This window comes from Genypterus blacodes, unplaced genomic scaffold (genome assembly GCF_046128005.1).
Source record: "Genypterus blacodes isolate CSIRO-AG114 ecotype Tasmania unplaced genomic scaffold, CSIRO-AGI_Gbla_v1 ptg000022l_1, whole genome shotgun sequence".
Taxonomy (NCBI): Eukaryota; Metazoa; Chordata; class Actinopteri; order Ophidiiformes; family Ophidiidae; genus Genypterus; species Genypterus blacodes.
The window spans coordinates 5,723,816-5,740,420 of record NW_027466835.1 but is presented as its reverse complement, the minus strand read 5'-3'; the positions used below and the strand labels follow the sequence as shown (position 1 = coordinate 5,740,420).

At 40.9% G+C, this 16,605-nt stretch overlaps 3 protein-coding genes across 3 annotated transcripts; 2 read left to right on the top strand and 1 right to left on the bottom strand.

Annotated features, from left to right (window-relative positions):
• Positions 1-20: 20 nt before the first annotated feature.
• On the bottom strand, positions 21-9,293 carry LOC142992610 (splicing factor U2AF 65 kDa subunit-like). Its single transcript, XM_076143097.1, has 11 exons — positions 9,245-9,293; positions 7,868-8,042; positions 7,519-7,622; positions 5,930-6,081; positions 5,683-5,799; positions 5,460-5,598; positions 5,257-5,363; positions 3,227-3,349; positions 2,534-2,620; positions 1,788-2,030; positions 21-1,477 (listed from the first exon to the last, which is right to left on the bottom strand). The coding sequence occupies exons 1-11, from the start codon at positions 9,291-9,293 to the stop codon at positions 1,346-1,348; spliced, it is 1,428 nt and encodes a 475-aa protein (XP_075999212.1). The 3' UTR covers positions 21-1,345.
• Positions 9,294-11,996: 2,703 nt separating this feature from the next.
• Positions 11,997-13,718, top strand: dhrs7ca (dehydrogenase/reductase (SDR family) member 7Ca). Its single transcript, XM_076143222.1, has 6 exons — positions 11,997-12,159; positions 12,265-12,377; positions 12,475-12,685; positions 12,769-12,861; positions 12,983-13,129; positions 13,513-13,718. Exons 1-6 carry the CDS (start codon positions 11,997-11,999, stop codon positions 13,716-13,718), a joined length of 933 nt encoding a protein of 310 aa, XP_075999337.1.
• An 859-nt stretch (positions 13,719-14,577) lies between these two features.
• LOC142992756 (protein NATD1-like) lies at positions 14,578-16,508 on the top strand. The gene is made up of 3 exons (XM_076143295.1): positions 14,578-14,815; positions 15,795-15,913; positions 16,005-16,508. The coding sequence occupies exons 1-3, from the start codon at positions 14,659-14,661 to the stop codon at positions 16,119-16,121; spliced, it is 393 nt and encodes a 130-aa protein (XP_075999410.1). The 5' UTR covers positions 14,578-14,658; the 3' UTR covers positions 16,122-16,508.
• Positions 16,509-16,605: the final 97 nt, after the last annotated feature.

Below are 16,605 nucleotides of genomic sequence, written 5' to 3'. Positions count from 1 at the left end.
AAGCAATGGCAGTGGTTGGGATTATACAAACTAAAAATGTTCTAAATTTTTGGCCATCCAAAAATGTATAAAATACAGTTACTCTTTATTATCATCTGATATGTTGTACTTTATTATGCTAAAATACAATTTGTTCACTAAAACAGAGCAAATTTAATTTATGCAAACCTGGTAGTTTTTCTGACAGATGGTTAAATAACTCAACAATAAATAAATTCGTTCGGATATATTATATTTTTGCCTGCACTCTAATCTTCAAGCAGCTACAACATATTCTATAATATATATATATTATATATAATTAATTGTTATAATTTAATGCATTTTCATCAAGGGATGCAAAAGAGCAACATACAAGAATCAAAGCTTTAAAGAAATCATACAGTGCTTAAGTTATCCACAGACCTTAAAGGTGCATCTATTAACATGTGCAAATCTCCCTCATTTCAAAATTTGATTTTGACAGGAATTCTGGTTTTGACAGATACTAACAGAATCAAAAGTCTATTGCTTTTAAGGCAGACACAATAATCAGTGTTTTTTTGTTCCTCTGTCTTATGACCCATGGGTGCTCATCGCTTTCATTCAGATCATTTCTTAAATCAAATAGCTTGCAGCAGGAGCATTCATACCCAATTGGATGTACTACTCGTGTTTAGACATTGTATTCTTAATATTTACAAAATAGCTGCTTTCTTTTCACAAAACAATTTGACATTTGCTAACCTATGTAAGCCATACAGGTTATTGAGTTAAGCATTGGACAAACTTAAATAACTTTATTATGTGACAAATATCAGAAAATATTAGTTGAGAAAAATAAATGAATGAACATGAATAAAAAATCCATGGCTTTCTATTTTCTCATGACCACATAATAAACATTGCAGCAGCCTGTTGACTCTAGAACAAAATCTAAAACATCTCACACAGAGAAATAAATGCTTGTGCTCAGGAGCAAAATCCAACATTTGACTGTTTTACTCATATAGTGCATACTTGATAGACAGCTACTCTGGCATTGTCAGGCAGTATTAGTTTAGTTAAGATATACGTGACGTTCATTCTACTACAAACATAATATATATTGCAAAATCTTCTATCTTTTTTATTTAGAATCATTTTAGTGTGCAGGTATTAAGATATAGCTGGGATTAGATAATTAGTGCTTAAGAAAAACACTGAAGAATCGTTTCATGATGTAGAAGATGCGGTGGCTGTAACAAAACAAGTCTTTTCCAGGTCTCGTCTCTGAGGACACGTTCACAACATTCAGAGAAGAAATAGACCGGAGCAAATGTGCTGATGAAGACCAAGGACGTCTCTATGAAACTCATATGTGCCTTCAAAACTCGTGTCTGTGATACATATCTGGATCGTAGTACTTGGTGACTACCACTCTGTTGGCAAACTTGCGGCCGGTGAGGGCCTGCATGGCTTTTTGACAGTCTGCAGCGGAAACGTACTCCACGAAGATCTGGAAGACGGGACAGTTTGTGAGGAGCTAAATTGTACAACACTTGAGATTAGAGAGGGCGAAAAATAGAAATAATACAGACACACAAAGTATTACAAACGTACTTATATAAAGGTACAATCTTAGCTTAACCCATTTAAATATGATGGAAAACGAGCGGTTCAACGCTTGATGCTTTGAGGGTTTATTAGTGACACCTACTGGTAGGCAAATTTACTGTAACTGAATCAACCCTTGTCTGTCACATGGAGACAGACTAAACTCACCAAACCAAAACAAACCAATCAACAGGTCCTCTCACAGCGCTCACCTTCCCACAGCCGGGGACCTCCACGCCGTCCACAGGCCGCGGGATCTCGATGGAGCGGACGCTGCCGTACTTGCAGCACTCCTCCCGGATGTCCTCCAGGATCTCCTCATAGTCCTCGTCGTCCACCAGCTCCTCAGGCATCACCATATTGAGAAGGCACAGGACCTCCGTGGGCATGCCGGAGTTCTGTAGCCTTTGCAGCCCGGGGACCTGCAGCGTCACTGGGGTCTCTATGATGGAGGTCTGTGGGTTGAGAGTTGGTACAGTTCACAATGTGCTATATACTTTGTTATATACAGCAGATTTACACATCAGTGTCAAATTATAAGTGAGACATTTACTGTAAAGAAATGACGTCATGGTCAGAGTCTGAAAGCTGATCCTTTATCTGTTGTCTATTAGGTGCTGTAACTGTCAAAATTAAGACCGAATTTCCCATAAACCCCATGGCTCCTCCCACTCTGCTTCGGTCTGCTTCAGTGGCTCTGGCATTACTGGAGGAGATAAACATGCTGAGAGTATTTTTTCCGATGCCCTTTCACTCCCACCATCTGTCACTGCAAGAAAATGTAGCTCCTTTTGTGCTGCAGCAACAGTGTCAAAACATTGTAGCCCATTGATGGAAAACCTGCAGAAACTTTTCTGCTTGCTTACAGTATTAAACTAGTATTGGTGTTTTATTTGTGCTTAAACAGGAAGTGTAGAACCATTAAAAGAGGCTCAAGGATCAAGAGACTCCTACTTACAGGGTTGGCGTTTTTAGCTCCCACACTTGCCCTTTGGACGATGAGTTTTTTGTCACCCAGTTGCATTCCATTGAGCCCGGCCACTGCCTGATGAGGGAGAGAGGGAGGGAGGGAGGGAGAGGGAGAGAGAGAGAGAGAGAGAGAGAGAGAGAGAGAGAGAGAGAGAGGAGAGACACAGAGAGAGACAGAGAGACAGAGAGACAGAGAGACAGACAGAGAGAGAGAGAAAGAGAGAGAGAGAGAGAAAGAGAGACCTTTAAACAACAGCGCCAACAGCATTCGGGTTGCACAAGGCAAACTAGTCCCAGGTCTGTGCACGACTAAGAGCAGTTCATTATAACCCTTAAGCATGAGTCTGGTGGTTAGACAAGCACCTATGTGGCCTGGTCAGGCTCAGCCCCAAAAGACAATGCAGGACCTCCACCATGTGGATTTACCATCCCCGAGGAAAACGATAGATTGTCCTCTCCAGGACGCCTCTCTAGGGAGGTGTTCCAGGAGGCATTGTAATTCTCTTCAACAGGGCAGACCAGAGGGATTTATATCGTATCTGTCCTGGGAATGTGTTCGGAATCCCCCATGAGGAGCTGAAGAACGTGCCCAGGGAGACGAACATCTGGGCTACATTGCTCAGTGTACTACCTTTGATAAGCAGTGAAGAACGGATGGATGGACGGATGGATGGATCCTTACCTGATCAGTGGCACTGATGTCCACATATTCACAAAAGGCGTAACCTTTTGACAGTGAAGTGGCACTGTCCTTGACAAGATTGAATGCTTTGAGAGGCCCAAATGACGTCAAGAGCTCCTTCACCTGCACAAAACATGAAGACCGACACACATGTGAGCATGACCACAAGCCGGTTCACACAACCTACTGAATGAATTCTAAATGTCCATTTGTATCGTGGTGGATAGACTGAAAAAGGCGTATTTCGCATTAGGATTGTTGGAAACAGACTGTACACAATTCCACATACAGTAATTATACAGTAAAGTCAAATGTACATTTGTGGGTTCCGTGATCTCATCCGTCTCACTAACAGATGCTGTATTGCTGATTTATCGTTAAAGCAAAGATATAAGAAAGGATTCATGTTTTTTCAGGGTTTATAGACGTCAGCAGTAAGAGCTTGTGGTGGACATGGTATCATTAGAGAAAGCCACTGAGAGCTTCTTCAGCATTGCAAAGTAAAGCAGAAATCAATTCTTGTCGAAATCTATGTATTATTTAGGGAAGTTCTGGAAAATCTGGAATGCTATCGTATTTTGCCAACTACAGGCAAAATGCACCAGAACGGTGAGATAATGTGTGTCTTACCTTTACTTTTAAAACTGCACAAACACCCTCATAAACACCACCACCACCATTCCCGAGCCTGTTCTAATGAGCAGAGCTTAACAAAATCCCTGGGTCCTAAACGCGCTCCAGAGGCACAATGGGAGAGAGAAAGTAGCCAGTAAGGGAGCCTGCTGGCTCGGGGTGCATCCGTGTGAGGAGCAGAATGTCTTACTTGCCTTGTGTTACATGTTGGCATGGCAGCAGTAGATCAGTATTACTGAACAAATTATGAGCGCAGACTTAACGATCTTACAGGCCCCTAGCTGGGGACAAAGTGGGGGAACAAAAATGAAAGAGCTGTGAGTATCAACGCAGCAGCAGTGACTGCAAGTATTAAATAATAAATGAATAATAAACACCAGTCTACAGGCTAATTAGAATAAATGAGATAGAATGGACAGTTAGAATCAAAAGCCACAGCATCAAAGTGCAAACCTACTGCCCAGAGCAGAGACGTGGGGAAATGTTTGAAGCTATGGAGGTTTAAAGCCAATTATCTGCCAATATCGACTTGAATGTGTGTGTGTGTGTGTGTGTTCAGAGGAAAAGTCCACTCTGTGTCGATTCAGGCCAACGTATCACACACACGACAGCATGATCGTTCACAGGCCTAGTTTACCCAATTTACTTTATGCCACATTTGTTTTGATGAGCTAAAGATGAGGAGAATGTTATATTTGTGTTTAGGTTACAATATCAAGTACAGATATTCAAAAACCTCTTTAGTCTTCAGTGAATGTGTTTAAACAATGGTATAAAGTTCTATTTAGTAGGGCTGGCCCCAAATACTGTTTCAAGGCTAAGGAAATTTGCAGTACATTACGTTCATAACGCGTATTACCAGACAGTCGCTGCAGTTTTCAACATGTCCAGCAAGTGGCAGCATTACTCCGATAACATTGGCCGAGTCACTCGTGGCAAAAAATTAACTACATGTGTTGTGTGTGATTGCATGTTTGAATAGCACCTGTGTTTCCCCCGACTCTCAGTTTAAACTAAAACAAATACAGTAACGTTACACAACATCACGTCAAATAACCACCGTCTCATGAATACAAGTGTTGATTGTACACGTTGTGGATGTGTACGGTAATTTAGGCTTAAAGCTAAATCACACGATTCATTTCTTCTGCGTGGTTCTACTCCGGTGTAGGTCAAGCAACAACACTTTGGTACCAACATAATGGAGTAGTTTCATGTTTGAACAGTAGGGGCCAGCCCTACAATGCACACTGACTACATTTTGAAGAACTTTCCTTAAAGAACATTTTCCTTATATATTCTCTTTAAAATGTTTCGATGCTGAGGAAATTAAAAAACATTGCATTACATTACATTTACTCAATAAGCAACAGGGAAATGAGGAAACATGAGAGCACCTGATGAGTGTGTTTTGAGAGAAATACCTGGTCATCATTCAGGTAGTTAGGCAGGCCTCCTATAAACAGTTTGTGGGGGGAATCGGGAACAACCGTGGAGACGACACCTGCGGGAGTCAACACGAGAAAGAAGAACACACAAATCTCAAATGTTACAATGAATATTAGAGCATTGTTTCTAGGCAAACTCTGTTGTGTCAAACCTGGAACGTGGAAAGCAGGTTGCTCTGAGATGCCAGGCAAAGGCCGATAGTCGTGAGGTCGTCTGATCTTCAGCGACTGACCTTGGAAAATGATTCCGTCAAAGGCCATGGCCTGCGTCGTCTCGTCTACTGAGCGGAACTAAAGAGGAAAATCATTTTGTTTTATGAATAATCTTAAACTCTTATTCTGATGTGACTTTGTGGCAGAAATATAACCACACACCTCTAGGAATGCAAAGTTCTTGTCCTGATTAATCTGCACGGCGAGTACAGGGTTGCTAGGAGCTTGTGAAAGGCCTGCCAGCCTCATCTGGGCGTTGAAGAACTCTGCCATGGACTCCTGTAGAGAGGGGAAAATAATACCCAGCATGCCTGAGAAGCCCACACTGAAAACACTGCAACATGAGCGACGTTTGGCACTAATATAATGTATTATTGGGAATGGAGAGTGAAGCGAGCGGAGAGTTTACCTCAGTTACTCCAAAGGGAATATTTCCAACATAAAGCCGCCTGGCCTGTCGTGTCATCTGACTGCCGACAATGGGCACTTGTGTCGGCGCTGCAGCCACTCCAGTGGTTGCGGACGTTGCCAGTAGAGCGATTGTTGGTATTTGGCCGGCCGCTTAGGAGGAGATAGTACATTAGAAACATCAGTTCCACTTTGTGATAAGAGCCACTTCACCCAAGGCTTACAAGTTCTGACTTACCTATTTATTTATGGCTTTGCTACATAACAAGACATTGATATGAGCATATTTCTGGTTGCCATATTGTACAAATTCCCCAAAGTATGTAAGTAATGAAAGGTTCTCCCTCTGTAATAAATCACCAGAGCTTAAGCTTTAAATGTTTTATGACATTAAGAAAGAACATTTTCCACGATAATGATCCAGGCATTCTGCTGTAAATGTGACTTAGATCTAAATTAAAAAACATCCATGAGGTGAAAGGTCAAGTTGTCCATTAGAGGACCTTCCTGGTAGCTTAAAGAGCTAAATGACGAAAAGAATCGAGACAAGCCAAAGCTGTTGTGTAAAGCATTAATGGAACCATTAAGTATGTATAAAGTATATCACAGTGACTCATGTTCAGATGACACATTTGGACTGAACATTATTATGACCTTCCAGTTGCTATTAATATCAAATAAACAAAACAGCGAGCAGTGTCGACGGGCTGTGCTGATGACAGATACTAAGGCCTCAGGCTGTAAAGCTTTGATTCCAGCCTCGGCCTCCAGTCCAGAGGCCATAATAGTTTTATGATTTGTTAAAGTCTCTCAATCTGATGCCTGTTTGAAACACGTCTCCTCTCTGTGTCTGCAGGGTGTGGATTTGACTAAATCAAGCAAAAACAGAGAGAAGCAGACAGTGAAAGAAGACTGCTTTCACTGTCTGCTTCCTTTTTCTGAGGGACATACAGAGTTCTTGGTTTGTTTTGGAAAATGCTTTTGTTTGGATCAGCCTATGTTGGTCCTGATATTGACGAGGGGTTGATTTGCTTTGGTCTCTGTCAGAGTTTAACTAATACAGTCTCAACTAATGCGATCCTCAATGGAGCCCTGTGTAAAATGTAAACATAATTGGTTAAGTGCATGTAAGGGAAGACTTAAGAGGCCCAGTATATTTAAAAACTCTTCCTGTATTATCGTCCACTGCCAGTATTGAGAGTGAGTCAGTGCAGCGGTGACACGCAATCAAACGCAGACAGAAGCTGGCGGTAGCTGTATTTTATTTAGCAGTAAAGTGAAGGCAGAGAAGATGAAGAAAGGAGGAGGAGGAGGTGAGGTGGAGGCAAGTCATCTAACAAATGTCGGTTTATATGAATTTCTGCAACTGAGGAGGAAGTAATGAAGGAGACAAAATAAAGGTTGAGCTCTGCCCCCTGATGCAAACACTCACATAATGATATTTTCAATAGTTATTGTCACAGGAGGTGTCAGAATTGGATGAGACATCACACCCTGCATTGAGAGCAGCCAGCGTGCCTGGATCATCACGTGTTGACCCTCATATGAGGCATTCTGAGGCGCAGTAAGCAAAGAGAAGTGGGCAGATACCTTGCATAGCTTTGTACTGCATTGGTGTAATGTTGTCAAAGCCGGGAGGTGGAACGTCCCAGTATTTGCAGATCTTTTTCTTCTTTGTTCGCCTTGGAGAATGGCTAAACACAAAGATAAGTAAGTCAGGATTTTGACTGGAACATCTTTTCTCTTTTTGCGCTGAAAGTAAATCTTCAAACTTATTATTGATTTTGTTTTGATTCATCTATTTAATCTAATCTAATTGTAGAAGTCATTAAAAATGTGTCAAATACCAGTCTGATGTCTTTGAAGTGTTTTGTGACTGATCTACTTTAAAGAAACCCAAGGGGATTTGATCTGCAGTGTTCTGTGGTCTGTCCCTGACCTGTGCTTCTTGTGGTCGCGGGACGAGCTCCGGCGGTCTCGGCTCTTCCTGTCTCTGCTACGGCTTCGCTTCTCTCGGCTGCGGCTCCCTCGGTCTTTGCTCCAGCTGCGATGCTTCTCACCCCGACCGGGAGAGTCGCTGTGGCTCCTCTTCTTGTGTCTCTCTTTCTCCCTCTCTATGGGCAGAGAGCAGAGGTTCAGGCTTGGATTCAAACTAACTGCATACAGGAACTCACCTCTTCATATGCATTTCTATATTTCTTCCCTTCTCAAATGTAATCAGCTTTCTATATTAGTAGTTGAAGAAATTTCAAGGAAACAGTTTCAAGGAAACAGTGCCGAAAATGGCATGTCGACACTCAGTGTGAACAGTGGAGCTGCAGTGAAGTACAAGTGGATCCATGTGTGTTTGTTCTTTACACGTTGTGACAGTTTCCAAATACAAACGAAATGAAATAACAAATAATAACAATATGATCAAAACCTATATGTAGACTTGCTTTAATTTGAACCAAACCTATTGTAGTTACTTTATAATGACATTTCTTATGTGGTATGCTGCTCCTTTCACTGAAATAATAGTAGATTGAAAAAAATAATTAACAATTTTCATAATTCATAATTTCATAATCAGAGTATTTACTGAGTAGGAATGCCAGTTCCTGGTTCCAGCTTCCATATTAATGCAGATACATGATTGTACACTCAAGAAGAAGAGACTCAAAGAAAATGTACAATAAATCAATACTTTGACTGAAAATATAAATTTAATATACAAGCTATACAAGTTCCAATCCATTTAAACATTATCTTCTGCCACTGTTATTATCATTACAGAGAAAAACATTCAATACAGTTTGTCAAATGCAATATGATGTGATGATGATGATGATGATGATGATGATGATGATGAAAACGAAGATGGCTATTGTTGTTGTATTTATATATTATCATGATTATGTTTGTTTGTGTTATATTATGATACTGTTGTTGTTGAAGTAAGAGAATCAGCTCCTTTACATTCTATAAGGTAACAGGCTGCAGGGTGAATGGCGGATTGTCCGGTGGATCTTGTCCATGGAGTCAAAGCCCCTCACAGGTATGACTCTGTCCCCACATGCAGCGCGTCATGACAGATGGAACCCTGCACTTAGCATTCAGGTTACCGGCTTTATGAAACCTCAGGTAAGAAGGGAACGGGAAATGTAACGTGAGTCACCAAACCAGCTGAGTCACAGCCGGTAAAGGACGCAGCGCAAAGTTCGTGTCCGGATGGTTTTGCGTCCATTCATAATATTATTTAACGTTACGCACAAGTCTGCGCTGCGCCGTTAGCATGCAGACCGAGCTGGGGGCATAGACAGAGCGGATTACTCACCCTGACGATTCTCGCTCAACTGCTTCTCAAATTCGTCAAAATCCGACATTTTATCGTTAATGTTTCTGTATACAAATCACAGATTAAGTTTGTGTGCGTGCAGCTCCAGGACTGTCTGATGTCAGTGCAGCAACAAACCACAGCACAGAATTGATCCCGGTGTCAAGTTAAAGCGAAAGTAATAACGTGATTCTGGGCTGCATTTCAAAATAAAACGTATAGGAAAAAGAAGAAGTAACTTTTTAAAACCAATCTGTACAATTAATGTTTTTGATGTGTATTATTTTTGGCTTTGACATTTGATAGGTTAGTGATAAATCTGCCACGGTAACATATCCAATTGCTGTATGGATGATGTTGGGGGTAAGAAAACTAAGACCCCAAATTCACCAAGAATTGCCAAATAGAATTTGCTTCATTAATTGTCATTTATGTTTCAAGTTCTTGAACGGGGCAATTGTTGAGGCATGACTCCTTTGCAAATGAGGGGAGTGAGTGATTCAAATTTCCCCCAGTGTTCCACTCATTCCAAAATCTAACAGGTTGCCGATTTAATTCAATTGTCTTTTGTATTTCTTACTTTAATACCTCTCCATCTTCCCGGCTGGCTATGTTATTTGAAGTCACGACCATACTAGTTCTCGTTTAACAGAATTGTCAAGTTGTGTGCTTTTATTGTGACGGCGTTATCCGGTCGATTTGTCTAATTTTGTGTGATTTCACTCAGATAATTTTCGACGCTCTCTTGACAGCCGTCGTGCGTCGCGCCACTTGTCACACACACACACGCGCGCACACATGCACACGCGCACACACATTCACGTAGCTCAAAACTATATAAAAGAGCCTTTATAACAGGGGCGACCATTTCAACAAAAAACGTAATCTCTCTCTCTCTCTCTCTCTCATTTTAGAGAGAAAGCAGACAACCTTTAGAGCAGATTAACCACAGGCACATTCAGAGCTGTTAATTATGTAGTACATTTTGTAAATATTGTTAATAACTAAATGGATGATTCATTTCAATGGGCTACTTTGATAATCCTGTGTTAATATGGCAAAGTAAATACATGCAAATAGTGTGACTAACTAATGGTTCTCACACACGCATGACCCCGTGTGTTTGTCCATGTACAGTGCATGCATCTCATTCTGTATGCACACCAGGTCTCTGTGATCAGATATGAAATGCAGAGCCTAAGGGAAGCGAGTCCCAGCCGAGGGATCGCCTCTCATCCTGGACCCCGGGCCCCTCCTCGTCTGTCATTCTAAGCATACCATGTTGACAACATGCATTGAAAATAACAGACTCAGCTGTGTGGCTATTAAAAGAGCCCAAATCCCAAAGTATTGCCTGAGCGGGCCTGCTGGCTTCATGCATGTGAACGAGCTCCGGTTCTACGTCTGAGGATATTAAACTGTACAGAGTTTCTGCAAAGCCTGAGGAACCCCAGCAGTAAGTGAAATCTGCTCATTCATTTCCTACAATATGTAGGTCAGTCAGCTCTATAGGTAAGATATGAACAGTACTTTTTAAAACTCTATTAGGGAATCACTTGAGCCCTGAGAGCAATCTGAGCAACAAATTGGACTTCTTTGAGGTTGACAGTTTGTTTTCATTCCTCTTCAGTTTTCCACTGTGTTTTTGTTAAAGAATCATGCGAGTATAACTGTTTGACATTGAGCCTTTGTGAGAAATGCAGGATCTATTTGTAGGACAGTTTATATTTAGAGGGGCCTTCTTGGACAAACACACTGCGCTTGACATGGTAGACTTACTGTATGCCAAAAGGTTATCCTCTAAACGCTGCACAGCTGAATTAGAACACATTAATGCCTGTGTTTGGTGTATAAGTAAGACAGTAAGTATGCAAATATGTAGGTAAGCAAGCAAGTGATTACGTAAGTACGGAAATAAGTATGGAAGTTAGGAAGAAGTATGAATGGGAAAGGAAGGGGTATAAAAGAAAGAGGGGAGGAATATAGGGCACAAGGGAGAAGGGAAGGGAAAGAGAATAGAAGGAAGTCAGAGGCACTTTCAGCTCCTCAGGTTTCATCGGTTTGTAGGGTTAGGGTTAGGGGATACACTTTATAATATACAATAATGTGAGTAAATGCACTGAACTCAGTTTTCAGGCCGTGAGTTTGAGGACACCTACTGGTTTGTGGTGGGATTACAGTTGGCCGGTGGACACTGCACACACTGCACACACTGTACAGTACTCACATGTACTCGTATACAATACTCTCCCTCACTACAGACTACTACTACTACTACTACTACTACTATTACACACTCAGACAGACGTGTAGTATTTTGTGCATATGCTTCTGAAATCCTTACATAAGAAAAATGTATTGTGTCTGTTTTTTGTTTCAGAGTTGTAAGAATATAACTTTAAGCATTAAAAATGATTGTAGAAGCTCAGAAGGATTCCAATAAAACAGAGCCGGAGAGCCTCTTGGTATGAATAAGCTGCTTTTGAATCATCCTCACCAGATCTCATCCCACCTCATCTGCATCCTCAATCCATCAATGATTCTGCATCCAATACATCACAAAGAGTATGAAAACCTGATACGTTTTCATCGTCAAACGTCTAACAATCAAACGTTAGAGCGGTCTGTGACCTTCGTGGTGACGTTTGAGTGTTTTGCTTGAGTTTTTGCATATTTCCCCTTGTTTGTTTTCTTTGTTATAATGCACATTTGATTTGAAAATCCCACATTTTTGCAGGTTATCACCGAGGAGATGGACCCGGTACTGACCACCACTGTCCTCTTGGTGCCTGCTGTCATCGTACTGACGGCTGGGTTTTTCTACCTCTACGGTCTGGTTACCAATCTGTTATCTAAAACGTCAGTCCGCAATAAAGTGGTCCTTATAACTGATTCCTTATCCGGGCTTGGAAAAGGTAACTTAATAACACTTTGATGGCCGTTAGAACAATGAATTGGTTCGTCTCACTCTTGTTCTCTATGTCTTGTTTGACCCTGTTTGGATGGATTCATCAATGAAGAATGTGCAAGTGTGTTTCACAAAGGAGGAGCGAGGCTGATCCTCTGTGGGAAACACTGGGAGCAACTTGAAGGCCTTGTCGATGATTTGGCGAGTGCTTCGGACCCCACGGTGGTAAGTGTACCAGAGCAGAGCCAAGACACAAAGACAGGTGAATGGATTAATATCCAATGATGAACCACGCCTGCTTCCTCTGCTTCCTCTCACTCAGACCTTTCCCCCTAAACTTGTGCTGCTGGATTTCGGAGACATGGACAGTTTGCCTGATGCGATCGAAGAGATCCTGGAGTGCTATGGCTGCTTGGATGTTCTCATCTTCAACAGCAGCATGAAGGTCAAAGCCCCTGCACTGAATGTGTCTCTGGAGATGGACAAGTTAGTCATGAACAATAACTACTTTGGGCCGGTCACATTGGCCAAAGGTACATCTTCTACAGTATTGGTTTCGGTCCTACGTACATCAGAAACAAAAGATTATGATAATGATGCTTCTTATTGTTTTCAGGGGTGTTGCCCTCCATGATCTCAAGGCGAACTGGTCACCTGCTGCTCGTCAACAGCATCCAAGGAAAACTCGCTGTGCCTTTCCGAACTACATGTGAGTATAGTTGTTTTAACAATAAGAATATGATTATCCTTTTATATCAAAGTGTCAAATGTATTTTCGTACCCAGTACAGGTTAATTAAGATCTCACATGGTGCATTTTCTACATTCCAGATGCAGCATCAAAGCATGCAGTTCAGGCTTTCTTCGACTGTTTGAGGGCTGAAGTTGAAGAGTTCGGCATCTCCGTCAGCACCTTAAACCACACCTTCATCAGCAGCTTGGCGGCAGAGGCACCGGCCACCAAATCCATCTGGTCATGTGAGCAAATTCAGATAAAACTAGACAAAGAGACCATGACGGAAAGCGTGTGCATTAGCAGTTGGGGTTCATGTTCCCTAGGGGATGTTGCCTGATGTTTCTAGTGACCCTTCACCACTTTTACACCTTTCCTTCAGGCTTAATATTCCCTTTCCTATACAAGAAATATTCAAATATACAAATTGAATGTCGGTGAGATTAACTGAGAACATCTTTGCAGCCCTAAAGGATAAACCCTTTGCATTTCAGACACGCCATAAGTTTTCATCCGGCACCAAAACAAGGCAGAGAATTTAACTTTGTAAGATATGTAATATCCTAAAAGGCGACCATAAAGTTTCTCTCTCTCTCTCCCTCCCACTCTCTCTGTTTTGATTTCACAGTGTTGTACACAAAGAAGCCTCTCGGCGTTTCTCCAGATGAGGCAGCTGCTGAGATAGTGAAGACTTTGAACAACAAGAGGAAGGAGGTGGTAATTGCTCCCTCTCTCCCCAAGGTGGCAATCTATGCCAGATCCTGCTTCCCAAATGTGTTCTTTGCTGTGATGGCTGCAGGGGTGAAGAATGCTGCTGTCTTTGATGAGATGTAGTCTTTCCCTATACAGTCTTATATTGTAGTGATTTGGGATATTTTCTGAATTGACTTTTCTTGCTTTATCAAGACGTGAAAGTAAAGCAAATAAGTGAATGTAATAGATTTGTAGAAAAAGTTTGAGAATCACAATATTTTGTCCGCAGTTGTCTTTTATCCATGTAAACAGTCTATTTAATATTTGTCTGCATTCTATTTGTGTTCTGTTTTTGATTAAAATCTTTGAAATGAATGTGTTTGATAGACTTTCCTCTCTCCTCACTCCTCCAATGTGAATTAGACTAGAGGACTCGATCTCAATGTATCTGGGGTTGAAAGTGTCATTTAAGTATCCATGCAGCAAACTCTTGCCAAATGTCCTTAACATAAAAATAAAAAATATGTATATATACAGAATTGTCTTCCAGCAGATTACAGAATGTGCAACAATCTGCTGCATCTACATCTTTGAATTACACAGTATGAAAAAATACAGTATTACATACAATACAAATTTTGATTACATAATGAGTTGAAAACATGTTCTTGAGACTCAATATCAGGCTCAATTATTGTCATCATTACTTTACACTCTAAAATCTAATCCATTAATTATACATGTTTTACGGTGGAAAATACAGTGTGATTAATCATCCAAAAGCTTGTAATTGGAAATGCATATTGACAGGAAGATTCATTATTTTGACACGACTGAACTCAGTATGTTGTTGTCACATCGTATGTCAAATAAACTATAATGTTGTTGTTGGTTCAAATAGACCATTAATAATCGAAATTTAAAAGAAAAAAAAACTTACTGTGAATAGCGGTGACGTTAGACGGTTAACAGTGGCGGATCCGTTCGATTTCCGGATTACACGGATAGAGGGTGGAGGAGAGTCGACAAGCGACTTGGAACGCGTCCATGCTTGTGTCGCGCTAAACTTCTAATTTATGAAATGGCCTTCAGACTGATCTCCAGACTCGGTGTGCTGAACAAGAACATCCGGGTGAAATCTGATCCGGCTGCTTTCAGTGTTTTAAACTGTAGCGGTTTAAAGGTGGAACATGACCGACAGAACCGGCGCTTTACCGTCAGCCCGGGCGTCGGGGAAGGTAAGGAGACAAGCCGAGGATGGCACTCCGATACCGGGGAGAGCGTGAAAGGAGAAGCCGGAGTACTAGATTAACGGGTGACTGAGTAACCAGGAGTCATTTAGTTGTCCCAGTGAGTGCCTTTTTGTTCATTTTCAGTAAATGTGTAATAAATGCTTAATACTTAACACAATGCGACTTGCAATCTAGGACGTAAATGTGTCACACTTATTATACGTACCTACGGAGATAATATTTAGCAAAATGTAATAATGAACAAACAAACAGGCATTTGCAGGGGCAACTAAATGTGTTGTTTTTCGTCTGCCTGAGCGAAGCAGCATTACTCGTAGACTCAGACTGCTTGGCTGTACAAAATTAAGGTTAACAGTTACTAAATACAAATTGTGAATGTAAATCCATGGCAAAATATCAGTCAGTCACGCTGCAGTCACCAGTTAACGTGGTTACTCATTAAAATGTCACACCACCTATTCGCGGCCTTTATGTCTAAACAAGTGCATTTATTGTTAATTATTGCATAATGATTGCATTTTGTAAGTGCTTTTTACCCAGTTGCATTATGTGAGAAAAACACGCACAAAAATCAATCATTATTTCAATTATCAACAATGTTTTGTTTTTACTTAATAGAAAACAATGATAGAACATGAGTTAATGGCCTTTCAAGTTAATTAAATTGCCACAGTAGCAGTAAGTGGAAATTGGGCCATTTTCTGTTCAAAACAGTATTTTCTCTTGTTGTGACATCAATACACAAGATGTGGTGTAATGTGTTATACAGTTAAAGGGCTCAAATGTACCTGTTTTCTCATTACATCTACTATTGATCTCTGAAATAGTGTTGTGCGTAAAAGTCCCATGAAAGCGCCATCTATATAACAATAATCACATTATATTGATTTGTTCTTCTTTACAGTAAGCCACCATGCTTGAAACATTCATGTAAACTCCAGCGTTTCCATTGATTTTACATCAGGGAGCCATGAGAGTGCAGTGCTGTGCTACAAATCCACTGCAGAGAAGGAGGTGGATCTGTCGTCCACCTACGTACCAGAGTCATTCAGGGGCCGAGGTGTTGCAGCGCTGCTCTCAAAGGTAATTGTATCCATTCTTGGAGAGGCATAATTCCATGCATTCCAGCTGCCTGTATAATTTTAACATTGTATCAACCATGTTTCCCCCACAGGCTGCCATGGACTTTGTGGTTGAAGAAAACCTACAGGCACGTGTCTCTTGTTCGTACATTAAGAAATACATTGAGGACCACCCGCTGCCTCGTTATGAAGACCTCGTCATAACTTGACTACACCGCTTCCAGGAATCGATACTCGTCTACCTCATTTTGAAGTATGACCTTGTGTGTCGTGCAGTCAGGAAGGCTCAGGCGGAGGACATGAACAATGCACAACATTAAGATGTATACCTCAAACTATAATTGCATTTAAAATCATAATAGAAGACTCCTATATTGAAAATATGATATATAAAAAAACCCTAAAATCTTTTACTGGTGATGCAGGATTGTGGATATAATAAAGTAGATGAGGGGTTAAATATGATGGATAGTGTTGATTTTAGGGGATGTTTTTAACCTGAAGTCAGTGCTTATTTTGTATATCAGATTGCACTTTAATTGTGTAAATGAGCTTTGAGTTATTGTGACTCGAGACTGAAATTTTAGTAATTGATAATAAATGACTATTGAATAGATTTGTTTTGTTCCATGTTTTTGCCCATGTCAGGGTTTTTCACAGGCAGAGACATTTGTATTAAGTGTGTCAGCAGTT

Bases quoted from the DNA above. Each gene is read 5' to 3' on its own strand.
- LOC142992756 (XM_076143295.1), top strand. From the start codon at position 14,659: ATGGCCTTCAGACTGATCTCCAGACTCGGTGTGCTGAACAAGAACATC. The intron at 14,816-15,794 runs GTAAGGAGACAA...ATTTTACATCAG, and splicing joins CAGCCCGGGCGTCGGGGAAG to GGAGCCATGAGAGTGCAGTG. The intron at 15,914-16,004 runs GTAATTGTATCC...TTTCCCCCACAG, and splicing joins TTGCAGCGCTGCTCTCAAAG to GCTGCCATGGACTTTGTGGT.
- dhrs7ca (XM_076143222.1), top strand. From the start codon at position 11,997: ATGGACCCGGTACTGACCACCACTGTCCTCTTGGTGCCTGCTGTCATC. The intron at 12,378-12,474 runs GTAAGTGTACCA...CCTCTCACTCAG, and splicing joins GTGCTTCGGACCCCACGGTG to ACCTTTCCCCCTAAACTTGT. The intron at 12,686-12,768 runs GTACATCTTCTA...TATTGTTTTCAG, and splicing joins GCCGGTCACATTGGCCAAAG to GGGTGTTGCCCTCCATGATC.
- LOC142992610 (XM_076143097.1), bottom strand. From the start codon at position 9,293: ATGTCGGATTTTGACGAATTTGAGAAGCAGTTGAGCGAGAATCGTCAG. The intron at 5,599-5,682 runs GTGTGTGGTTAT...TTTCCTCTTTAG, and splicing joins AGAACTTTGCATTCCTAGAG to TTCCGCTCAGTAGACGAGAC. The intron at 2,621-3,226 runs GTAAGGATCCAT...CTCCCTCATCAG, and splicing joins ACATCAGTGCCACTGATCAG to GCAGTGGCCGGGCTCAATGG.